Source organism: Antechinus flavipes, chromosome 6 (assembly GCF_016432865.1).
Source record: "Antechinus flavipes isolate AdamAnt ecotype Samford, QLD, Australia chromosome 6, AdamAnt_v2, whole genome shotgun sequence".
NCBI classification, from domain to species: domain Eukaryota; kingdom Metazoa; phylum Chordata; class Mammalia; order Dasyuromorphia; family Dasyuridae; genus Antechinus; species Antechinus flavipes.
Genome location: NC_067403.1, coordinates 257,725,980 through 257,748,642, shown reverse-complemented (window position 1 = coordinate 257,748,642; position 22,663 = coordinate 257,725,980). Strand labels below are relative to the sequence as shown.

Genomic DNA, 22,663 nt, shown 5'->3' with positions numbered 1-22,663 from the left:
CACTTGCCTTCTCAGTAGATAGGGGAGGGTAGAATTTGGAATCCAAAATTTTCAGAAAATTAATGGTATAAATTAATTGAGCGATCCATTAATTCCATGATTAATTAACTTAAAAGGGCCGCAGCCACGTGCTCCTCTTCCCTCAGAAGCCGGGACTGTGAATGAGTAAATATTGTGAGAAGTAAAATGTGATGTGAGGAATTATGGTTATGGCAAGGACTCAGGCCCTGGGGGGCAACGCTGCCATCCTTGGAGGAGAATCTGGAGGAAGGTATTGAGAAAAATGCCCCAAAGCCCTCCGGTTTAAGTTCACATGTGTTTCTCTTCAGAGGAGCCCTCAGAGCCTCTCTCAGAATCAGAAACCCAAGTTGGGGCTCCCCTCGCTAACATCCCCAAGAGCAGCCAGCCAGCATCTGCTTGGAGACCTCCCATCGCCTCCCAAGGCAGTCTGTTGCACTCTGGGTCACTTCTGATTGGTAGTTTCCTGCAGAGGAGTCTTGCCTGTGTAGCTCCAGCTTCTCTGGCTGGCTCTTGGATCTGTCCTGGGTGAGCAGGGATGGGGGTGAGTGAAGAGGGGGGGGCCACAACAGGACAGATTGCACCTCTGATCCCTCGGCTATCCTTCAGACATACTTAACACCCTATTTCCAACAGTCTGGGGGAGTTCTGGAGGCTCAGAACAGCCTAGAAGCAAGAGTAGAAGCTGTCACCCAGGGCGGGCAGGCGGACAACAAAGAACAATTACAAGGCAGGCTCAAGAGTTCAAAGGCAGAGTCCGTCGGATTTCTGGGTGGCCTAAGGCCTGTCTGCAGGAGGAGGAGGATGGATGCTCCCCATGGCTCCCCTGATTAAAAAGGAAAGGCCAATCACACTGTTTCTAGGGCAGGGACTTGGGTAGAAAGTTTGAGGAAGACTTCCAGCCAGAAGGATACATTTAGAGAAAAGGATGTTGGTGCATTTAGTGTGAGAGGGGGTGAGCTGGAAGCCCAGCTGAGTCCCTTCTCTTCACTTCCTTCCCCACCTGTCCTTTCTCTTCCCTTCCATTCCCTTTCCCATTCTATCCTGTTTCTCTCCTCCCCTTCTGCTTCTCTTCCTCTGCCTTCTTCTTCTCTTCCCTTCCCTTCCCTTCCTTTTCTTCCTTTCCCTTCCTTTCCCTTCCCTTCCCTTCTCTTCCCTTCCCTTCCCTTCCCTTCCCTTCCTTCCTTTTCTTCCCTTCCTTTCCCTTCCCTTCCTTCCTTTTCTTCCCTTCCCTTCCTTTCCCTTCCCTTCCCTTCCCTTCCCTCCCTTCCCTTCCCTTCCCTTCCTTCCTTCCCTTCCCTTCCCTTCCTTCCCTTCCCTTCCTTTTCTTCCCTTCCCTTCCTTCCCTTCCCTCCCTTCCCTTCCCTTCCTTTTCTTCCCTTCCTTTCCCTTCCCTTCTCTTCCCTTCCCTTCCCTTCCTTCCTTTCCTTTCCTTCCTTTCCCTTCCTTCCTTCCCTTCCCTTCCCTTCCCTTCCCTTCCTTTCCCTATCCTTCCCTTCCCTTCCCTTCTCTTTCCCATTCTATCCTGTTCCCCTCTCCTCCCCTTCTGCTTCTCTTCCCTTCCTTTCCCTTCCACCGCCTTCCCCTTCTTTCCCTCCCCTCCCCACAGTGAGTGGGATGTGATGGAGTGGGGGAAGGGGTCAGGGATGTGGAAGTGATAGAAATTACAAATGGGAAAGCTATAAAGTCTCCTGCTGATCTCTCTAATGTCCCCAGAAATGCTGAGGGAGCTTTTTCTTTCATCCAGGTCTCTGATCACCCTTCACCACTCACCTAGAGCTAACCCTACCCAATCCCTCAATTCTGCTCTTCCCAGGCTTGGTGCTCCTCGGGATCCCCCATTCTAGGTTCCCTGACCCGCCCTCTCCATAGCCACCTTTTTTCTTTCAATAATAATAGCATCCTCACTGAACCTCTCTTCCACTCAGACGCTACCCCAGGTTCAAAGTATCTGGGGCATATCAGCCAACATTTATTCAAAGCTCTATCTATCTCATGAGCCCCCACTGGTGTGTCCCTTTAGCAGGTAACCAAAGGCTATATTAATTCAAAGAAAAAGCATTTAATAAATAGCATAACAATATAAATTCATAGTATATAAATATATAAAGCAACAGGTATAACAGTATATATACATAAATATGCTAATTCATAGTATATAAATAAATATATAGATATTTAATAAAAGAATATGGCAGGATGACTGTATTGTGCAGCAAGAAAATTGCCCATGCGCTCAGGGCCAATGGGAGAAAGATGTCCAAAGAGCATGACTAGGGAGCAGGCACAAGTGTAATAAACAGCTTGGCGAGGGAAAATCGTGTGGAATATGTGTGGTCAGAACACACGCATGACTGGGACAATTCATGCTTCCATGAGTGGCCAGAGAAAATGGATGATCTGGCTGAGCTGATTTCTCCCTCAAGCCAGAATCTGCTCTTTTCCATCTCTCACTGCTGCTCACTTTAGGATTTCTCCCAAGAGCCTTTGCTTCTGTTTGCTGCTGCTGCTGCTCCCTGGTATCACGTGCTGCTATTTGTCTATCCTGTGGCCTCTTCCCTCTCCAGAACCATTCCCGCTGAGCTTGATAGCTCAAGGGCCAACTTTAGTTCTTACATAATCCAATCCCCCAACAAATATTACTCACACAGCTAGTCAGGAGAACTTTTAGAGACTTTCAACCTGTCTTTTGAACTCCTGTTCTGCTGCTGCTATTCTGAACCCCTCTGGTTAAAAGCTGATTTGAGTGATACATTATCCAAAATTCCCTTTAACTCCTAAAATATTCTTGATTAAGTTTAATCCTTCAAATCATCCCAGGAGCAAAATTGCAAAATGTGACTTTCTCAGGTGACAGAGTCCTTCCAACCTCCATGATTCCCTTATGTATTCGGGCCAGCAACCAATCAACAAGTTCTTTTGCCAGGCAGAGTGGATACAAAGACAAAAATTCACCTCTGGTCTTTCTTCGTTGATAATGGGAGGAACCCCCATCTCTACAAGCTTGTAAAGTTTGCAAAGCCATCTGTTAGTTGTGAGAATGAACCCCCAAATCTGAAACAATTTCAGAAAGAAATTCATTTGACAAGGGAGAGAAGCAGAAGAAGGTGTGATTCCCTGTTGAGTCTGTGCAGATTTACATCCGAGCCCCTCTGAGGACCAAAGGACATTTGTCTGACCGGCCACAGGCAGAGAGGAAGCGGCGGCCAAAGCGGGGCAGTTTGAAATGTACATCAGCAGGTAGAACAGCATTTTTGACAATTATCTTGGTTTCCTTTGCCTGATCTGAGAACAGCCTGATCTCTACAGTAAGCTTTTAAGCCAGACAATTTTTTTAAATCGCTTTTTATATACAAAACACGTGCGTGGGTAATTTTTCAACATTGACCCTTGCAAAAACTTCTGTTCTAACTTTTCCCTTCCTTCCCCCCACCCCTCCCCCAGATGGCAGGGAAACCCATCCATGTTAAATAAGTTAAAGTATATGTTAAATACAATATATGTGTACATATCTATACAGTTGCCTTGCTGCACAAGAAAAATCGGATTTAGAAAGAAGGTAAAAATAATCTGGGAAGAAAAACAAAAAGCAAGCAAATGATAACAGAAAGAGTATAAATGCTATCTTCTTGTTGGTCATTTCTTACAGAGCAATAATATTCCATAACATTCATATACCACAATTTACCCAGCCATTCTCCAACTGATGGTAAGTCAGATAATTTCTAAGGGGCAGCAAGGACTCACAGTGAATAAAGCACAGGGCCTGAGTTAAAGTTTGACCTCAGCCAAATACTAGCTGTGTGATCTTGGGCAAATCACTTCACTCTGCCTCAGTTTCCTCAAATGAGCTGGAGCCGGAATGGGATCACATAGAGTGACTGGGGAAAAAAAAACAATATTAATCAATTAATTAATATTAATAAGTATTTTCCCCCACCTCACAAGAACTCTTTAGAGAGGGGTACATAATGTAAAAAAGGTAAGACAAAGGCTCCTTAGGGACAGCGATGGCTTTCTTATTTGTCTTTGTACCCCAATAGCTGGCATGTAGTATCAACAACATGGGTCTTGGGTACCCCAAGGCTGGGGTTGTAAATATCTTCTCGAAAAAGACTGTCTTATTTTACTGTGATAAAATCAGTGCCCAGCACACAGTAGGGACTTCATGTCATTTTACTGGGGTAAAACCAGTGCCCAGCACACAGTAGGGACTTCCTATTCACTAGATACCCATTAGATTATGATTGCTTTGCATTGATTTGTAAGCTCCTTGAGGACAAGGTTCCCCAGAGTTTAGCATGGTGCCTTAATAAATATTTGTTTATGGCTTAGTGAATGTTTGTTGGCTGATTCCGGCTCATCCTAGTCTTTTTAGCCCCGTCCAGACTTTGAGCATCATGAGCCTTGTATCTTTGTATGTTTCCCTCTGGCCAGTCCAACAGTGGGTACCTCCGAGACGCTTCATAAAGTGACTTCAATCACTTCCCCATTCTAGATGGAAACACAGAGACAAAAAGAAATAGCCTCCTCCCCCCCGCCCCGCCCCCCCACTCCGCCCTCAGCTCACACAAGTTAGTGTGGCAGGGAAGGAATGGGAGCTTTAAAAATTTGGGAGACCTCAGACAGAGCAGGTCAGTGAGGAGTTGGGACCTGGGGGGATCCTGGAGGAAGGAGCAGGAGGTGGAGAGGTGGAGAGGGTTGGAGCATGATGGGAGGGCCTAGTGATACTCACAGAGGCCCGATACCGGAGAATACTCCGACACCAAAGAAACTCCACTAATTCCCACGGGCATCCTTTCCGGCTTTCTCACGACTGACCTGCTCAGTCAAAGGGATCTGGGCTCTGCTGAGCCCAAGTGGGGGGCGTTGCAAAAAAGGCTCAGCTCCCTTTGCCTTCCTAAGTATAAAACCCTGCTAGCCCTCCCTCTGGGACCACTCCGGATGGGCTGGCTGTTGTGGGAGGGGCTGGATTCCACAGGACACCTTCATCTCTCCAGGTCCAAGATGACTGAGATGTGAATGACTGGAGGTTCAACTGGTGGGGTGAGTGTGTGTTTGTGTTTGTGTATGTGTTTGTATGTGTGTGTGTGTGTGCGTGTATTTGTGTGTGTGTCTGTGTGAGTGTGTGTATGTTTGTGTGTGAGTGTGTGTGTCTATGTGAGTGTGTTTGTGTGTGTCTGTGTGAGTGTGTGTATGTTTGTGTGTGAGTGTGTGTTTGTGTATGTTTGTGTGTGTGTGTGTTTGTGTGTGAGTGTGTGTTTGTGTGTCTATGTGAGTGTGTTTGTGTGTGTGCTTGTGTGTGTTTGTATGTTTGTGTGTGTGTGTCTGTGTGCGTTTGTGTGTGTGTATGTGCTTCTCATGATCTGTAAGAAGCAATTCCTGCCCACAAGGAGCTTACATTCCATTGGGGAAGACAACAGGTTCTGTTCTATTCAGAGTGAACATGTGGGGCTTTGGAGGGGAGAGGGGAGAGGTCAGGGACCAGGCAAGAATTCTGTTGCGATGGAGGGAAGTGCTTGGGTACATCCTGAATGAAACCGGGGAGTTCGAGAAGCAAAACTGCGGAGGGAGGGAGTTCCAGGCCCGGGGAGCGGCCATGCAAAGAGGAGGAGGATTTTGGAACCCGGGCTCTTAGATTGCAGAGTTACAAAAGGCATCCCCATCCAGGGACTACCAGCCTCTGGTCAAAGATAGCACTTGACTGAGCAGGGAGCTCCCGGCTGTGCAGCATCTGGTGCAGAAGTTAGCCGTGGGCACCGGCATCATGTGATACATTCTGTGATACAGCACGTCCCGTGGGACTCTCCCCTGGTCCTCTCTTGTCCAGGGATCCACGGGGGAGGGGAAGGGGAGGGCCTTGGGAGCCCTCCTGTCGAGTCCCAGCAAGATTCAGCTTCCGTTAACCGTGGCAGAACGTGGCTCCTGGAAATGGTCATCCGTGACAGTGATACATAGGCTCTGTATAAAACAACCCTCACCACAACCACGGTTTGGCTCATGATCGTGGGATGGATCGGACCCGGCCGAGATTCCTGGGCCTCTCAGGGCCGGCGAGGAGGCGGCCCAGGAGCTGTGACCGCCAGGAAAGCTGAGTTATCCATTACTTAATACAACCCTAGCTGCTTGGCTCCCTCCCCTTTGGCTCCAGGATTTCGGTAATGTTTCACTGAAATGTTAACCATTATCAAGGCCTCCCAGGGGTGTGAAGAGCAAATGAGAAATTCACACCGTCCAGAGACAAGTGTGAGGAAGGAAGCTGAGAATCAGCTCAAAGAAAACCCTCTCTCTCTGGCTCTCTGTGTGTCTCCCCTTCTCTGTTATCTCTGTGCTGTCTCTGTCTCCCCATCTCTGTTATCTCAGTGCTGTCTCTGTCTCCCGTCTCTGTCATCTTGGTGCTGTCTCTGTCATCCACTTGCCTCTGTTCTTTCCGTATCTCCCTATTTCTGTTATCTCTGTTCTCTCCCTACCTCTGCTATTATCTTTCTGATCTCTGTTATCTCCCTATTTCTGTTATCTCTCTGATCTCTCATCTCCCTGTTTCTATTTCTCTTAATCTCCTATTATCTCTCCTATTTCTGTTTTCTCCCTATTTGTTATCTCCCTATCTCTGTTATAGAGATTATTTTTCTGATTTCTGTTATCTCTGTGATCTCTCTTGTTATCTCCCTGTCTCTGTTGTCTGTGTCTCCCTGTTATCTCTGTGTTGTCTCTGTGATCTCCCTGCCTCTGTAATCTCTGTATCCCCCTACTTGTTATGTTTATCTTCTTATCTCTATTGTCTTTCTGATATCTCTATTATCTCCCTATTTCTGTTATCCCTCTAATCTGTTATCTCTTTAATCTCTCATTTGTCTCTGTGTATCTCCCTACCTCTGTTCTCTCTCTGATCTCTTCATTATCTCTTTGTTATCTCCCTATTTCTGGCATCTCTCTAATCCCTCTGTTATCTCCTTGTCTCTGTTAGCTGTATCTCCCCATTTCTGTTATCTCTTTATCTCTTATCTCTGTTATCTCCCCATTTCTGTTATCTCTTTAATCTCTCATTTGTCTCTGTGTATCTCCCTACCTCTGTTATCTCTCTGATCTCTTCATTATCTCTTTGTTATCTCCCTATTTCTGGCATCTCTCTAATCCCCCTGTTATCTCCTTATCTGTTACCTGTATCTCCCCATTTCTGTTATCTCTTTGTCCCCCTGTTATCTTGTTACCTCCCTGTCTTTGTTATGTCAGTATGTTATCTCTTATCTTTCTGTTATCTCTCTATCTCTGTGGAATCTCTGTTATCTCTTTGTAATCTGTTACCTCCCTCTCTGCTATCTCTCTATCTCTGTCTCTCCCGGCCCCCCACTTCGCCCCCGCGCTCCACAGAGCATTTAGAGCAGAACCGAACCTTAGAGACGCGCTCCTGTCCCCCTCAGATGACCGGACCAGGTGCTCCTGGCCGGCTGAGGATGGAGGGGCCGCTCTGTCTCGTGTCTCCCCCAGCCTTCATCTCGGCCAGCCTCAGCTCGCTGCCCGCCTCCGAGGCTTACCCGCTGTGCGGCCCCGAGTGGGGGCCCCCCGCGGGGTGCGGCCCGGAGGCGGCCCCGGCCCGGCGGGGCTGGAAGAACCCCCACGTGTCCAACGTGACGGTCCAGCTGGAGATGAAGAGCCTGTGGGAGGAGTTCAACCGGCTGGGCACCGAGATGATCGTCACCAAGGCGGGAAGGTGCGGTGGGGGAGGGGCGGGGGGCGCGGGCCCTGCCGGGGCCTCGGGGTGACGCGCTCCCCCGCCCCCGGCAGGAGGATGTTCCCCACGTTTCAGGTGAAGATCCTGGGCATGGACTCCCTGGCCGACTACGCCCTGCTCATGGACTTCATCCCCCTGGACGACAAGCGGTACAGGTGGGAAGACGGCGGCGGGAAGGGGATGAGGGGGGGGGTCGGGAGTGAGGGGTTCAAATCCGGGGGAGGGGCGGGAGGGGGAGGGAAGAGGGACCAGCCTCGGCCCGAGGGCGGAACCGGGAGGGTTTGGGGCTAAGAGTTTCGGCTCAAAGTCCGGGCCAGCTTGGCCCCCGGAGGGCTGCCCGGAAGCAGGGGCTCCCCCACTAGAGGCTGGTGAAGCTTCCCGGCACAGGAGATTCTGGAGGGAGGACTCTTACTCTTCTGGTTAAGTCTGCGGCTCTTCGCACTCCTGCAGCCCTCCAGGGAGGAGGGCGGGGCCTCCGGAGTTGGGGGGAGGGAGCAGGTAGCCTCCTTACGGGAGCGAGCCGGAGGCCAGGGCTAGAGCCGGTCCATCCCCTCTGCCCCTCCGTCCCCCAGGTACGCCTTCCACAGCTCCACGTGGCTGGCGGCCGGCAAGGCGGACCCGGCCACGCCGGGCAGGCTGCACTTCCACCCCGACTCCCCGGCCAAGGGCGCCCAGTGGATGCGCCAGATCGTCTCCTTCGACAAGCTGAAGCTCACCAACAATCTGCTGGACGATAACGGCCACGTGAGCAAGGGGGGGATGTTGGGAGGGAGGATGGGCCCATCGATGGGGCAAAGTGGGGGTGTGGGCCCATCCATGAGGTTATGAGGTAAGGGGGATGGGATCCTCAATGGGTTTATGAATGGGGGGATGGGCCCTTTAACGGGGTGATGAAGTGGGGGCCATCAATGGGTTATGGGGGGATGGGCCCTTGAATGGGGTGATGGGGCCCATCGATGGAGACAAGGGGGGGATGATGGGCCCAGACTAAGCAATGGGCAAGGGGTGCCAGCATAGCTCAGTGTAGATGAGCCCCCAGGGGAGGGGGCGCTGGAGAGCTGACAGGAATCCTGCCCCTTCCAGGCTGGCACCCTGGAGCCAAGCCCATTTGCCTCCTGCCTGTTCCAGCTGGGAGGGGCACCGGGCAATTCCCTGGGTGGGGGGGAGCAGAAGGGGGCCAGGGAATGCTTGGGTCAGACAGAACCAGCAAATGGGGCCAATCTGGGAATGGAGTCACCTGCTGAGAGACACGGAGAAAGGAAAGATGGGATGGAGCTGGGTGGGAGAGTAGGGCTCAGGGCTGGGTGAATGAGGGCCAGGTGAGCAGCCCAAAGGGGGCTAAGGATGACGCGAGAGCCTGGGACTGAGAGGCAGAAGCTGGAGGCCGGCAAGGACTCGAGAGCGCGGCGGATTTAGTCATGAGAGCCCAGGTTCAATTCCAGCTCTCATCTTCACTAGTTGTGGGATTTCAGCCGTGTCCTTCCTCACTCTGGCCTCGGTTTCTCCTCTGGAAAATGGGAGAGTCAAATAGATGATGTCGGAGGCTCCTTCCCTCTCTGAATAGAGGTTTTCCCATCATTCCCTTTTCCGTGGACCTGTGATTTCATGGCAGGGAAATCCAAGAATGGACGTTCCCTTCCCTGGTGCAGACTAGCCATTGGTAACGTGTAATACTGGAGAGCCAGCTCAGGGTCACACAGCCGGGATCTTCCAGAGGGAAACTTTGCACTCAGGTCTCCCCGGCTCCTGAGGTCACCGCTCTCTCTATTATACTCTGCTGCTCCTCTCCCCTGGAAAATAGGCTCCCTTAGCTCCCCCCCGCCAGTGGGGTCACTGAGGCAGGCGCTTTGCAAATACCTGCGTCCCCTGGATTAGATAATCCTGAGGGACTGGGATTGTGGGAGATTCTGGGCCCGTCCGAGAAGACAGGACCCCCAGCCTGGCGGCGCTCGAGGTCCTGTCCCTGGGGTCCCAACCTCCAGGCGTCCATTGCTGCCATCTTCCAGGGTGGACCCTTGGACCCACACCCCCCCTTTCCTCTGGGCAATCCAGATTCTCCCCAGCCAGGGGTGAGACTCCGCCAGGGTGCTGTGGGGCTGCTCCAGCCACCAGTCAGCAGCCCCTCTCAGCCTCCCCTTCTGCCGGGCTTGCCTCTCCCCCAGATCATTCTTAACTCCATGCATCGCTACCAGCCGCGATTCCACGTGGTGTTTGTGGACCCCCGCAAGGACAGCGAGCGCTACGCCCAGGAAAACTTCAAATCTTTCATCTTCTCGGAGACTCAGTTCACAGCTGTAACAGCCTACCAGAACCACAGGGTGAGAGCTCCAGCTCCAGCCATCGGGCTGGGGGAGGGCAAGCTGGCAGTCTGGGGGGCGGGGGAGGCAGGGGTCCAAGGAGTCTCAGCTCTTTCCCTCCCAGGACCCTGAGCCAGATCCCAAGTCGGGCTTCTTGAGCCTCAGTTTCTTTTTTTGGTAAATTGGGAATAATGATCCTGTCCCACAGGGGATTGGAAGGAAACAATGAAACACTGCAGAAATGCGAACTATTATCATTACTGGCTGTGTGGCTTTGGGTAGTCCCTGAACTGAGCTTCGGTTTCCAATCTGTAAAGTTGAGGGGATCGCAGTAGATGCTCTCTCTCTCTAGCTGAGAGGTCAGAGGGGTGGGGAAGTGGCATTTTGGGAAGCCCATCCACCCTTCTAAAACCCAGAACAGACCTCGGGAGGGAAAGAAGCTTCAAGAGGGAAAGATCCTGCAGTCACACCATGTACAAGCCCCAAGGACGGGATCTCAGGTTGCTCTAGTCTAATGCCGTGACCAGAAGGCCATTCACCAGCACCCTTCCAGACATGACCAAAGATGGCCATTTCCACTTTGGTCCTCAGGAAGTCTTTCCCGACATGACCGGTGATAACTTCCCCTTGGTCCAAGGCAGGACACGTACACTCCCTCTCCCACTTCAAGACATCGATCATGTCCCCCGAGTCCTCTCCAGGCTAAATGGTCCCAGTGCTCTAGCCAGTGGCATGAAATCAAAGCCTTCCGCTACCTGCATTTCACTTTACCGAAACCCTTCCTAAAATGGACCACCCAGAGCTACATCTGGTGGTGTAGAAGGGGCCCGAGGGCAGGGCAGAGGGCAGCAGGATTCACCTCTTGATGCTGCCCCAAACCCACCCGAATTCTCTGCTCTCTCTTCACTCTCTAACTCACAGTCCTCAGAATCTATAGAGCTTCAAACACATCCTGCTCTCGTGACATTGATTATTTGAACCACCTAAGACTTGACATTTGTTCCTAGACGATTTCAACTTTTCACTAAATCTAGAATTCTGCTGACATCCTGCCTCTGCCGTTCAGTGTTTCAGCTCTCCCTCCTAATTCAGCGTCACCTACAAATGGGATGAGCCCCCCATCTCTGCTTTAATACAGAGCACGCCCCCCCAAATTGGATAAATCCATGGTCTCTGTTTTTATCAAAGTAGAATGGGGCATGTACTCAGGTCTTGTCCCTGATGAAAATACTAAAGGAGCACCAAACCCAGATCCCTGGAGCATGGCCCTGCTGTAAGATTCCCAAGTCCCTACTTGGTCCTCCCCCAGCCTCAGCGTCTCAGGAGAATACGGGAGGCAACACTCAGTGTCTGCAGATGGGAGTAAGGAATGGATAATAGGGCAAAGGGGACAAGGATCGAGTCGGGGTTAGGGTGGAAAGGATCAGAGGTGTCAGCTCAGTGCCTCCCCCCCCAATCTGCCAGGAAGCATGAGGAAGGAATGGAGGGGGGATCATAAAGGTTCTAGAACCAGTAGGGTTCATTCCCACCCCATCTTTTCCACCCTAAGTCAGAACTGCTCTCTCCCCAGATCACTCAGCTGAAGATCGCCAGCAACCCCTTTGCCAAAGGCTTCCGAGAGTGTGACCCGGATCCCTGGTAATAATCGCATCAGGCACGCAGACATCTGCCAGGGCCGTGGGCTCATGAAAGCCTGATCCCGGGGCGTGGGGCCCAATGTGGGGCTGCCCGATTCTGCCTGAGCTGGGACTCCTTAGTCTCTCAAGCGCCCAGAGCCCTCCCCAGGAGAGATGAGCTACCCGTGCCCCCTCCCCCTCCCTCATCTCCCCTCTGAAGCAACCACTGTGCTCTTTGTTGATGCCCCCAGGCCTAGGGCTCCGAGGCCCGTGCTCAGCCCCATACCCCAAAGCAGCCGGGCACTGAAGGACCACCACCGGGAAGAGCTAGGTAAGGCGCTCTCCTGCAGGGGGCAGGGCACGGGTCTGGGACAGAGACCCAGACTTCGGAGGGGCCGCAGATGCTCCCTTCAGGGAGGGGCCGCCTTTCCTCCCAGACCTGGGTGAGGTGGAATTCAGGGAGGGCTGCGGTCGGTTAGCTCAGTGGGTAGAACACGATGCTAAGGAAGATTTACTCCCCGTTTGGTCTGTGAGTGCAGCTCTGCTCCCTGCCCACGGCCAGCCTTGAACCCCATGGCCAGCTCCCCAGGGGTGGCGGGGGAGGGGAGACAAGATCTCAGCAGGTGCCTTGCTGATGTCCTAGGGGAGCCATTTTCACGTGACAGTGAGGGAGCGTCGGGAAGGGAGGCGGCTTGGCAATACACCTCGGCCCGGCTTCCGCCCACAGGCAGGCTGCCATTTTGGAGCCGCCCCATTGTCCACAGGACACCGGTTCTATAGCCACCAGCTAGGGTCTTGTCCCAGGAGCCCCAGAAAAAGATGAGAATAAAGAGAAAACAACCATTGCTGCCCTATCCCCGTTTCTAGAACACAGCATAGCCCCCAAGCACCTTACTGCAGTCCTTAAGGTCAGCTGTGCAAATGATTCCCATTTTGTGGATGAGCAGACTGAGGCAGGGAAAATGACTTGTGCAGGATCATATAGTTATAGGGACTTCAGGGCTCACTCACTTTAGACCCTGCCAGTTTATGGGTCCAAATTGAAGAAGTGACTTATCCCCACTCATAAAGGTAGCAAATAAAAAAGGTAGGGATTAGACACTCCAAGCCCAACGGGCAAGCGCCCCTGCTGTAACATTCTGCCTCCCCAATCTGTAAAATGGGCTGGAGAAGGAAACGGCCAAGCAGCCCACCACCTCTGCCAAGGAAACCCCAAAGGGGATCACTCCTGGAAATGGCCAGGGCAATAACCAGGGCTCCAGGGGCAGAGGCTGCAGCTGTGGAGTGGGGGAAGGGACGGAGGCAGGCTCAGGCTTCCAACTAGTCAGTGCGGCCCCAAAGTAGAATGGGCTAGGGAGGTAGTAAGCTCCCTGTCACTGATGTGGGGGGATGCTCAGTGAGTCCTCAGCTCTGAGATCCTGATGGCTTTGAGAGGAGGCTGCTGTCAGGGTGGGGGGAGGGACTGACTGGGGGGGAGGAGAGGGAGAAAGAGGGGATGGGGAGGCAGAAAACTTGGGTTTGAGTCTCACCCCTCCTCCTCAGGCCAGGGGAGATGACTCTGGGGCTTTTTAAGACCTCAGAGGAGTCAGGTACCTGGAGGGGCAGCCGAGACTTCCCAGAGGGCGTGACTGGGGCTTCCCGGGGTGGGAGGCGAGGCTTGGGGGGGGGGGCTTCCTGGAGGGGAGGCCGAGGCTCCCCCGAGGGGTGGCTGAGGCTCCCAGGAAGGGTGGGCCGAGGCTTGGAAGGGGGGGGGGTGAGGCTTTGGAGGGAGGGGCTTCCCGGGCGGTGGCCAAGGCTTTCAGGAGTCTGAGTTTCTCCCAGAGCTTCCCTGCAGGTCAGGGGTCCCTGGGGAGCTGGTGCCCTGACCCGCTCCCTCCTCTGGGAGTTTGGGGCCAGACTGGGCCGTGGGGCCGAGAGCCGAGGCCCACATGGAGGCCAGAGGCCTCGACTTGGCTCATCGGGAACCTCTCCTCCTCAGAGCTGGACAAGCGCGGCCAGAGCTTCTGCCCCAAACTCTGTGCTCCTGCCTCCGAGACGGGCCCCCAGCCCCACCGCCACCCGGCGGGCCCCGTGCTGTCCAGAGGGCTCTCCGGGGCCCCCAGCGCCGCCCATCTGGCCCCAGAGGCCCTCCTGGCTCCCCCCGGCTGCCCGTCCGTCTCCTACCACGGCTTATACGTGGGGGCCTCGGTCAGGACCCGCCCGGCTCCCTACCCTCTCCCCGAGACCAAGGTGCCGGGGAGCCAGGAAGCCCTCCCGCTCCGGCCTCCTCAAGGAGCCCTGGGCCTCCTGGCAAGCGACCGGGGCCTAGAGTAAGCAGCCAGGGCCGGGCCTGGGGCTGGATGCGAGAGTGGGAGCTGACGGCGCCCGCAGGTGACTTCCTGTAGGATCCCAGACCCCAGCTCGGCAGCACCCCTCCCCCCCCACTCAGCTTCCTCCTACCTACTCTGAACCCTGTCTTTGCAACTTCCTATCTTATTGTACTGGGCAAGTAAATCTCCCTCTCTCTCCCCCTTGGACCCACTTTACAGATGAGAAAAGTAAAGCCTGATTTCCCCAGGGAGAAGGAAATGGCTTAAAAAGACTCACATCCCTCTCCAATGTCTAGTGTCCTAGCCACACCCATTACCCACCTTCCACAAAGACGGGGGCGGGGACAGGGATGGGAGTCAAGGGGGCCTTAAAAAATCCAGGTCACCTGACTTCCAATCTGTCCTCTGACTGCTTGGGCACCTGGGGGAGTCACGTGAGGGTTGGGGAAGTAGCTCCTCCTCTCTCAGGTCTCCTGGAATTTATGCTGAAGTGAATGAACCACATCTGAGCCATCCAGGGACCTGCTCCTCTGTCCCTCCCCCCACAGTCTGAGCCCAACCCCCACCCCTTTTCCCCATCCCCCCCCCACAGCCAGATTAAAGGGAAAACATCAAGGACCCAGCCCTGGTCCCTGCCTAGAGGGAGATTGTTAGCCCAACTCAGATCCACTGAGTCACAGGTCATGTTCAGACTCTATGCTTAACCTCCCAGACCTCCCGGAGGAATACCCCACAGGGATTGCCTTTGGGCTAATGGGGATAATTACAGCCCCCCCTTTTGCCCCCCCCACAATTCCCAAGGCTGCGGGTCAGCGCCCCACTGGGAGACCTCTGAAGTTGGTCTTTGTGGGGCCCCTCCCTCCTCCCCCCTGCTGAGTTCTGCTGGTTTGGGGAGGACCCAGGTCGGAGGGGACACAGGGCCTGGGGTGCAGGGGCGGGGAGGGGAGGGGGGAATGAGCCTCTGTTCCCTTCCTTGGCCATTAAATCACCGGCCTGAACGTGTGCAGTCGTGAAACTGATTGTGGGTCTGTGGGGGAACCTTTCTGCTCCCCTCCAAAGCCGAGCTTTCCACGGCAGAGGACAAAGTCAGGACCTAGCACGATGTGGCCGCCCCAAAGAGCAGGAGGAAATGGGTGGGGCGGCCGTGACTTTATCCCGGTAAGGAGAAGCTGATACAGAAGCATTCTCTGCCCCCGCGGATGCCGCCTGCTGCCTTCCCATGTTCTCCCAGGGGGAAGGGAGGCAGTCACTCACTCACTAGTCAGAGCTGGAGTTGGGCAGGGCCATGTCGGGCTTTAAGCACCGGCCTCCTCCTTCCCTCCCCGCCACCGTGGACTTCTCTCCCCCAGCCCGGTCAGACAGTCAGGGATGTCAGGCTCCGGCTCTGGGGGGGTGTAGGCATCCTCCCTAGGATGCGCAGAGGAAGGCAGCTTGGGAGGGATCAAATGGGGCTGGACCAAAGGAACTGCAGCCCTTCCGCTGGGAGGAATCTCAGGGCGCTGGGAGTGGGGACGGCCTGGGCCCAGGGGGGTCTGGGAAACCGGCCCGGGGAGGAAAGAGCCCGTTGCCTTTGGCCCCAGAGCAATGGAGAGTGGGCAGTTCTAAAGAAAAGCTTCCTCACACCAGAGCTGTCCCATAGTGCCACGGGGAAGGGGATGCCCGGGGTGGGAGGGAGGGAAGGGCCAGGCGCCAGTGTTCAGCAGGACATTATCCAGCACAGTGCGCCCAGAGGCATTTAAGTGGCTGAGGCTTTAGAGAGGTTTCCCAAGGCACGGCAAGCACCTGGAGGGGTGAGTTTAAGAAGGAACAGAACCATTATGCAGACTCTGGTCACGTGACAAGATGAAGACCTGACCAAAAATGGCCATCTTCCTCCCCCCCCCCCCTGTGCTGGAGCCTGGGGGACCCCAGGAGACAGGCTGGAGACCAGTTGACAGGGGAAGGACACGAAATGCCCTGGGGCCACATGAGCCTTTCTTGTCTAGCGCTCCTCCTTCAGTCTCTGGCCATGTCACATCCACGTGAGTAAGTGTATGTGGCCGGCCTCCCAGGCTCCCATCCCTCCTTGTGCAAGCCTGCCAATTGTCCCCCCCATCAGACCGGGAGCTTCCGGGGAGTAGTCACTGCCCCCATAATCTTCCTTACATCCCTAGCACATAGTAGGCGCTTAATCAAAGCTTGCTGCCTTGATTGCCTCCGAGGGGCCTCGAAGGTCATCCAAGATGACCCCTGCCCTTATCCAGGGTCACAGAGACAGGACTCGGGAGAAGGGGGAACGACAGTGCTGGACCTCGAGCCCAGAGTGCTCAGAAGTCCACAGGAGGAGCTCTGGGAGGGAAGGGGGTGGAGCTACCAGGAGCCCCCGCCCTCACGTAGGCATTCCGCCCCACCCCTCCGGGGTCTCCGGCCAGCCGCGAGCAGGCCCCCTCCTACTCCCCGAGCCCCGACCGGGCGAAGTCTTCGCCTCGCGGTAGGGGGCGGGGCTGAGGGATGTGGGCAGCGGCCCCCGCAAGCCCCCCTTTCCCCTCCCCTGCGCCTCCCTTCGCGCCCGTACTCGTGCACCAGCGCACACGCACCGCCCACTCGGGCGCGGGGCTAGGGGTTCCTGCTAAGTTACTTTCTCATCCCGGACCTTGGCCCCGCCCCTGCCCCGCCCCCGCAGCCATCTTAACTCCGGCAACGGGCGCCGCGGGCCCAGGTCAGTGCTGGGGGGAAGGAGAGGGCTCCTCTATCTCCCCCCGCCCTTCCCCTGGAGAGGCCCCCCCTACCCCGGTCCGCCGGCCCTGGGCATCGCGCCACCCCCGGCCGGGCCAAGGACCCGGGGCCAGACCTGTCCCTGACCTTGATGGTGACCGAGTTTGAGCATGACGCCTCCCCGTGGGTCCCCTCCTCCTCTTCTTCCCGCCTCGCTTTGCGGTTTTCACCCCTTTCCCCGGAAATAAGCTGACTGGAACTCGGGGTGAGGGGGCTGCGTCCCCGGCACTGCCAGCCCCTGAGCCCCTCCCGGAGGGGGCAGCTCGGCTATTGGGCCATTGGGACCTATCGACTCAGCTCGTGTCCGAGGTGGAATTTGAACTCAAATCCTCGGATCCCCGAGCCTGGAAGTACCCCCGCCAGAGCTCAAAGATCAAACGGGAGGGTCTTGGAATTCAGATTTGCACAGGCTGGCAGAGACACCCCAGGCCAGAGAAAATGTTCGAGCTGGGAGGAGACTTGGAGCATAACATTTGCTCCTACTGTATACTTTCTAAATTTTGTTAGTGGCTTTCCATCATTTCATTTGATCCCCCCACAACAAACCTCGGAGGTCAGTGTTCTAATCATCCGAATTTCACGGATGTGGACATGGAGGCTTAAGTTTAGGGATTTCCCCAGGGGAAGCCAACTGGTGTCGCTCTGGATTCGAACTCAGTTCCTTCTCATGTCCTAAACAACATAGAACTGGATTAGAGAGAGACTTTCCAGATTTACGCCTTCCTTGTGAAAAGAAGGCCATTGAGGGCCCCCAAAGTTTCCAGGTCCAAGCCCTGTGCCTTGGCCCAGTCTAGTGATGATGGGTTCCCAGGGGACTCAGATTTCAAAGCCTAATCTTGGTGAGAGGGCCCTTCCACCTTCAGCATCCCTTAAGTGTGGGCAAGTGGGCAAGCGCCCATTCTCAGGGCGGGGCATTGCAGACAAAAAGGAGAGGAAACAAAGAAAGAGAACTGAATACAAACTGGATATATTGTATTTGGGAGGAGACCAGGAGAACTAGATACAAACTGGATACATTGTATTGGGGAGGAGACCTGGAAGAGAACTAGATACAAACTGGATACATTGTATTGGGGAGGAGATCTGGAAGAGAATTAGATACAAACTGGATACATTGTATTGGGGAGGAGCCAGGAGAACTAGATATAAACTAGATACATTGTATTGGGGAGACCTGGAGGAGAACTAGATACAAACTGGATACATTGTATTTGGGAGGAAACCAGGAGAAATAGATACAAACTAGATACATTGTATTTGAGAGACCAGGACAGGAAGCTTGAAGGAGAGCCTCCTGAGGGAGCTGGGCCTTCTAAGGTCCAAAGAAGGGCCCACCAGACCCTGCTGGTCTGGGCGCTCACAAAGATGACCAGGGAATGTCCCCAAGAGGAACAGCCAAAAGATGCCGGAGATCTCCAGTAGAGTAGAGTAAATTGTGCATTTCAGCCTTTGTAAAACTCTGGCAAAGGCTGGTTTGGTGAAAGCAGATGGTGTCTGTCAGAGACCCTGGGTCCTAAGCCGAAAAGCTTGCTGGGCCTTTTAGGTTGTGCTTTTTTAGATGAGGTTGAAGGCTCCCTCAGCTCTGACCCAATCCAAGAACTATCTCGATTGAGGGCTAGCTTGATCACTTTGGTTTTGGTGTGAAGTTTGGCCTGAATGGGAGAGAGAAAGAGACTGGAGGCAGGGAGGCCAGTTGGAGGCCACTGCAATAGGGTGTCGCTGAGAATTGGCCGATAGGGTGAGGGGGGCCCCCCAGAAATAGGGAAGAGGACAAATTCAGATACCCATGGTATGGATATAGTCCGTCCCAGGAGGACATTTATCATTTAGGCAGAGTGCCCTCTGAGGTCTGAGTGCCATTGTCAGCAGGGAAGATGGAGCTCAAGCTTCCACGATCCCTGGGGACAGACCCCGTAGGCCACGGAGGCCTTTAAGGAGGAGGAGACCAAGGGCCGGGAAGAGAACCCAGCCAAGGCAGGACCCCAATTTGACCCCTGCTTCCTAATCCAGAGCTCATTCCGCTGGGGCCTTCCGCTCCTCCTTAACATGAGCCGTTCCCATGCCCCCATGTGGTGGACAGCACCAAGCTAGGGGGAGGTGAGGGCACCACTCACTGAGGCTCCTTCCTCCGCAGAGCTCCGAGGCACTATGCTGCCCACGCTACGCCTGGCGAGCCGGCAGCCCGGCCCCTGGGGCGGGAACGGCCCCCCCACCCCGGAGGAGGCCGCCCGCCACTCCCTGTCCAGTGCCAACGAATTGCGCTGCCGACAACTGCTGGAGGCCACAACGGCCAGATACCGCCACCGGGAGGCCACGGCGGCCGTGCTGGTGCCCCTGTGCTCCGTGCACGGAGACCCGTCCCTGCTCTACACGCTGCGCTCCAGCCGCCTCGTGGGGAAGCACAAAGGAGACGTCAGGTACCCTGGGCGGGCACTGGCTGCCAGGGCGACACTTGGCCACCCGGCTTCCCCGAGTAGCAGGACTTCTTGGGCGGCCGCCCCCCTCCCCTTGCCACCCCCGAGCCCCAGGAGGAGAGTCTTAGGCATGGGAGTCGGGTCCTAGGGTTCTCTTGCCAACCTTGGGTCTCCCCCAAGCCCAGCCCAAGTCTCCCAGTGGGCACTTGAGACACTTGGGTCTCGGTGGCTGGGCCAGCACCGGCCGGATGGGGCATCCATTGTTATGGAGCAGGCCCAGTTGGGGACCAGGGAGAAGCTCCTGACCCCTGGAGAGTGGACCTGCGGGCGAGCGGGCTGTTCTTGGGTTGGGTCAGAGCTGAGGGAGGGAGCACATACATGGGAACACGGAACATGGGAGGTTAGATCTGGAACACTGAAACATGGAATGCCTGCGATGGATTATGGGAGAACCAGGAGAGGCCTTAGAACATGGAATACCGGAGAATGGGGAGAGGGGACACATAGAATGTAAAATGCCAGAGAGCAGAGAGAGGCCTTAGAATGGGGAATGCCAGGGCTAAAAGGTGCTTTAGAACATAGAATGCCAGAGCTGAAAGATACCTTAGAACATAGAATATCAGAGAACTGGGAAAATCTTAGAAAAAAAAATGTCAGAGAACCAGGAGAGGCCTTAGAACATGGAATGCCAGAGCTGAGAGGGGCCTTAGAACATGAGAATGTTAGGGAACTGAGAGAGGCCTTAGAACATGGAATGCCAGAGCTGAGAGGGGCCTTAGAACCTAGAACAGTGTATCAGAGCAGGGAAGGATCGTGGAATGTGGGATATTCAACATGTCAGAGCTGAAAAGGGCTCTGAATGCGGAATGTCAGAGTCTGAAGGGTCTTTGGAACCTAGAATATTAGAACTAGAGGAACCTTTCTGGGGAGAACACAGAAGGGAGGAGGTTCCACTGGAGGAACCTTTCTGGGGAGAACGCAGAAGGGAAGGGCTTCTGATACTCAGAAGGACCGGGCCACATCTAGCATGGGAGACACCTCTTTCCCAGAGCTGCCTTTCCCAGGTCAGCCCCTTCATGGCCCTCCCCGGTGGACACTTTGCCCATCCCCCCACCCTGCGCGCCCCCAGAGCTTGCTGGCCCTGTAGAAGGGGCAGGGGATGAAGGGCCTTCTTATGCCTTTGTGCCTCAGTTTCCCAGGGGGCAAATGTGACCCTCAGGACCAGGATATCGTGGACACAGCTCTCCGGGAGACAAGGGAAGAGCTGGGCTTGTCCATCCAGGAGGAGAACGTGTGGGGCGTCATGAAGCCCTTGGATGACGGGGTAAGCACCAGCCCTCCCCGAGACCCCGCCCGGGAGGCTGCAAGGGCTGCCTCGGTCTCTCCAGGCCCCCGCGCTGAGCCGCTCGAGGATCTGCCGCTGAGCTCCGCGGTATCTCTGGCTGCCCTTCCGTGAGCAGGCACTGGACCTGGGCTCAGGAATCCCAGAGTTCAGGCACCGTGGGGTCCTGGCCAAGTCACTTCCCCTATGGCTGCCTGCCTCAGTTCCCTTTTCTGGAAGATGGCTTCCAAGGTCCCTTCCTGCGCCGAACTTGGGATTCTCCTTGTTCTGCTTATAGAAAAACTCCATCGTGGTCCCGGTCATTGCCCAGGTGGGGCCCTTGGAGTCTCTGGACCTCACGCCTAACCCCCAGGAGGTGAGTGAGCCCCGAGCCCCCGTGGCTGGGATCCCTGCCCCCGCCCCCAGCCCAGAGGCCCCCCAAGCCTGGCCCTGCCCAGCGCGCCCACTCATGCTGCCGTCAGAGCCCAAGCCTGAGAGAGGACAGCTCCCCGTGGGGCCCCCCAGAACGAAGGCAGCTATTTGGGCAGCGTGAGGGCGGAGCTCTCCCAGTGTGGAACGGCCTGCCACAGCAGGTCAAGATTTCCCCTCGGACTGAGGCGGGGGATCACTTACTAAGACGGATATAGGGAATGTTCTAGATCAGATATGGCCTCAAGGGGACCTTCTGCTATTTTGGCTCTGTGAATTAGCCTCTACTTAAGACCTCCAGTGATGGGGAGCTCACTACCTCGCAAGGCAGCCCACCTTCCACGCTCCTTTCAATTCAACAAGCGCGTGTTAAGCGCTTCCTGTGTATAAAGCTCCCTTAGGAAGAGGGTTGGGTTTCTGCCTTTTATTGGACCCAAATCTGCCCCCCACAAATGAGTGGAGGCCAGAGTGGGCACACCCCAGCAGGGGAGCCTCCCTCTGGGTCCCCAGGGGCCTCTGTGCCTTCCCTGTGGCCCTCGGGGCCCGGTACGTGCCACCTTGACCGGTTGGACGGGACGGCCGCCCCCGTGCAGGCTCTAACGGTTCCCAGCATCCTTTCTCATCAGGTAGATGACGTGTTCACGATGTCGCTGGCCCACCTGCTGCACCCGCGGAACCAGGGCTACACCCACTTCTGCCGTCAGGGCCGCTACAGCTACACCCTGCCCATCTTCCTGCACGGCCCTTACCGCGTCTGGGGGCTCACGGCCATCTTCACAGAGCTCGCGCTGGAGATGCTGGTGCCGGGGACTTACCGGCGCAGAGTCCGTTTTGTCGGGCAGCCGAGGAAAGGAGAGACCCGGACCTAGAGGGGGGGAGGTTCAGCCGGGGCCACTGATGGCGGCCCAGAGAGGGCCGCTGGGAACTCGGTCTCTTCCGCTTTTGCCTTTGTACCCGTCGAGAAGGAATTGCACCAGCTGGGAAGTCCAACACAGGTGGGGGCCCTTTAGCCTTCCAAGGCAGCACAAGCCAGCTTTCCACAGAAATCATTGTCCCTGCGCAACAATAAGCGGCTGTGGGAGGCGGGCAAAGCCTCCGCCCAGAAGGACGAGCGGGAGACGCCCTCCCTGGTGTCGGGCTGGACGGCCCGTGAGCTCGGCCCCATCTCACATCCCCACTGGGCCCCGATTGCAATTCCTGGAGCCTGGCCGTATCTCCTGACTCCACGGCTGTGCTTGGACCGGCCCTGGCGGTCTGCCCCTCATCTCCTCGGCCTCCTGGCATTCCTGCGTGCCTTGGGACCTCCTACTGGAGGCCTTCCCTCTGTCACCCTACCAGAAGCTTTCCCACTGTCACCCATTTACTGGAGGCCTTCCCACTGTCACCCTCCTATTGGAGGCCCTTCTCGCTGTGACCCTCCTACTGGAGGCCCTTCTCGCTGTCGCCCATTTACTACAGGCCCTTCCCTCTGTCCCCCCCCCCCCTTCCCCACCCTCTAGGGTCTTCCCCTTTCCAATTCCTTTCATTCACACTCCATTTCTCTTCTGCTCCTCATTCATTTGCAATATTCCCCCCCATCAAAATGTCAGCTCCTTGAGGAAGGGCCCGTTTTTTGCCTTACCATGAGTGGCCCACAGCAGCCACTTAATAGATGTTTGTTGACTGACTGACTGACTGGCTGGCTGGCTGGCTCTGGAGACCGTCCCCCCCTCTAGAAAGCAATCCACTGAACTCAATTCAAAGTAATAAATGCTGCCTTCTTCGACCTGCAAA

General features: G+C 55.3%; 2 protein-coding genes across 3 annotated transcripts; both read left to right on the top strand.

Annotated features, from left to right (window-relative positions):
- Positions 1–5,271: 5,271 nt before the first annotated feature.
- Positions 5,272–14,974, top strand: TBX10 (T-box transcription factor 10). The gene is made up of 7 exons (XM_051967668.1): positions 5,272–7,729; positions 7,804–7,905; positions 8,323–8,494; positions 9,913–10,068; positions 11,618–11,685; positions 11,915–11,994; positions 13,642–14,974. Exons 1-7 carry the CDS (start codon positions 7,245–7,247, stop codon positions 13,974–13,976), a joined length of 1,398 nt encoding a protein of 465 aa, XP_051823628.1. The 5' UTR covers positions 5,272–7,244; the 3' UTR covers positions 13,977–14,974.
- Positions 14,975–16,394: 1,420 nt separating this feature from the next.
- On the top strand, positions 16,395–22,663 carry NUDT8 (nudix hydrolase 8). 2 transcript variants are annotated; one of them, XM_051967671.1, is made up of 5 exons: positions 16,395–16,670; positions 18,861–19,143; positions 20,332–20,464; positions 20,760–20,837; positions 21,517–22,663. In XM_051967671.1, the coding sequence occupies exons 1-5, from the start codon at positions 16,463–16,465 to the stop codon at positions 21,757–21,759; spliced, it is 945 nt and encodes a 314-aa protein (XP_051823631.1). In that variant the 5' UTR covers positions 16,395–16,462; the 3' UTR covers positions 21,760–22,663. The 2 variants fall into 2 exon arrangements, with proteins under 2 accessions (XP_051823631.1, XP_051823632.1); XM_051967672.1 differs by lacking the exon at positions 16,395–16,670 and adding an exon at positions 17,021–17,279.

Excerpts from the sequence above, each read along its gene's own strand:
- TBX10 (XM_051967668.1), top strand. The coding sequence starts at position 7,245 with ATGTCAGTATGTTATCTCTTATCTTTCTGTTATCTCTCTATCTCTGTG. Across the intron at positions 7,730-7,803 it reads ATCGTCACCAAGGCGGGAAG|GAGGATGTTCCCCACGTTTC; the intron begins GTGCGGTGGGGG and ends CGCCCCCGGCAG. Across the intron at positions 7,906-8,322 it reads CTGGACGACAAGCGGTACAG|GTACGCCTTCCACAGCTCCA; the intron begins GTGGGAAGACGG and ends TCCGTCCCCCAG.
- NUDT8 (XM_051967671.1), top strand. The coding sequence starts at position 16,463 with ATGTGGGCAGCGGCCCCCGCAAGCCCCCCTTTCCCCTCCCCTGCGCCT. Across the intron at positions 20,465-20,759 it reads TGAAGCCCTTGGATGACGGG|AAAAACTCCATCGTGGTCCC; the intron begins GTAAGCACCAGC and ends TTCTGCTTATAG. Across the intron at positions 20,838-21,516 it reads TCACGCCTAACCCCCAGGAG|GTAGATGACGTGTTCACGAT; the intron begins GTGAGTGAGCCC and ends CTTTCTCATCAG.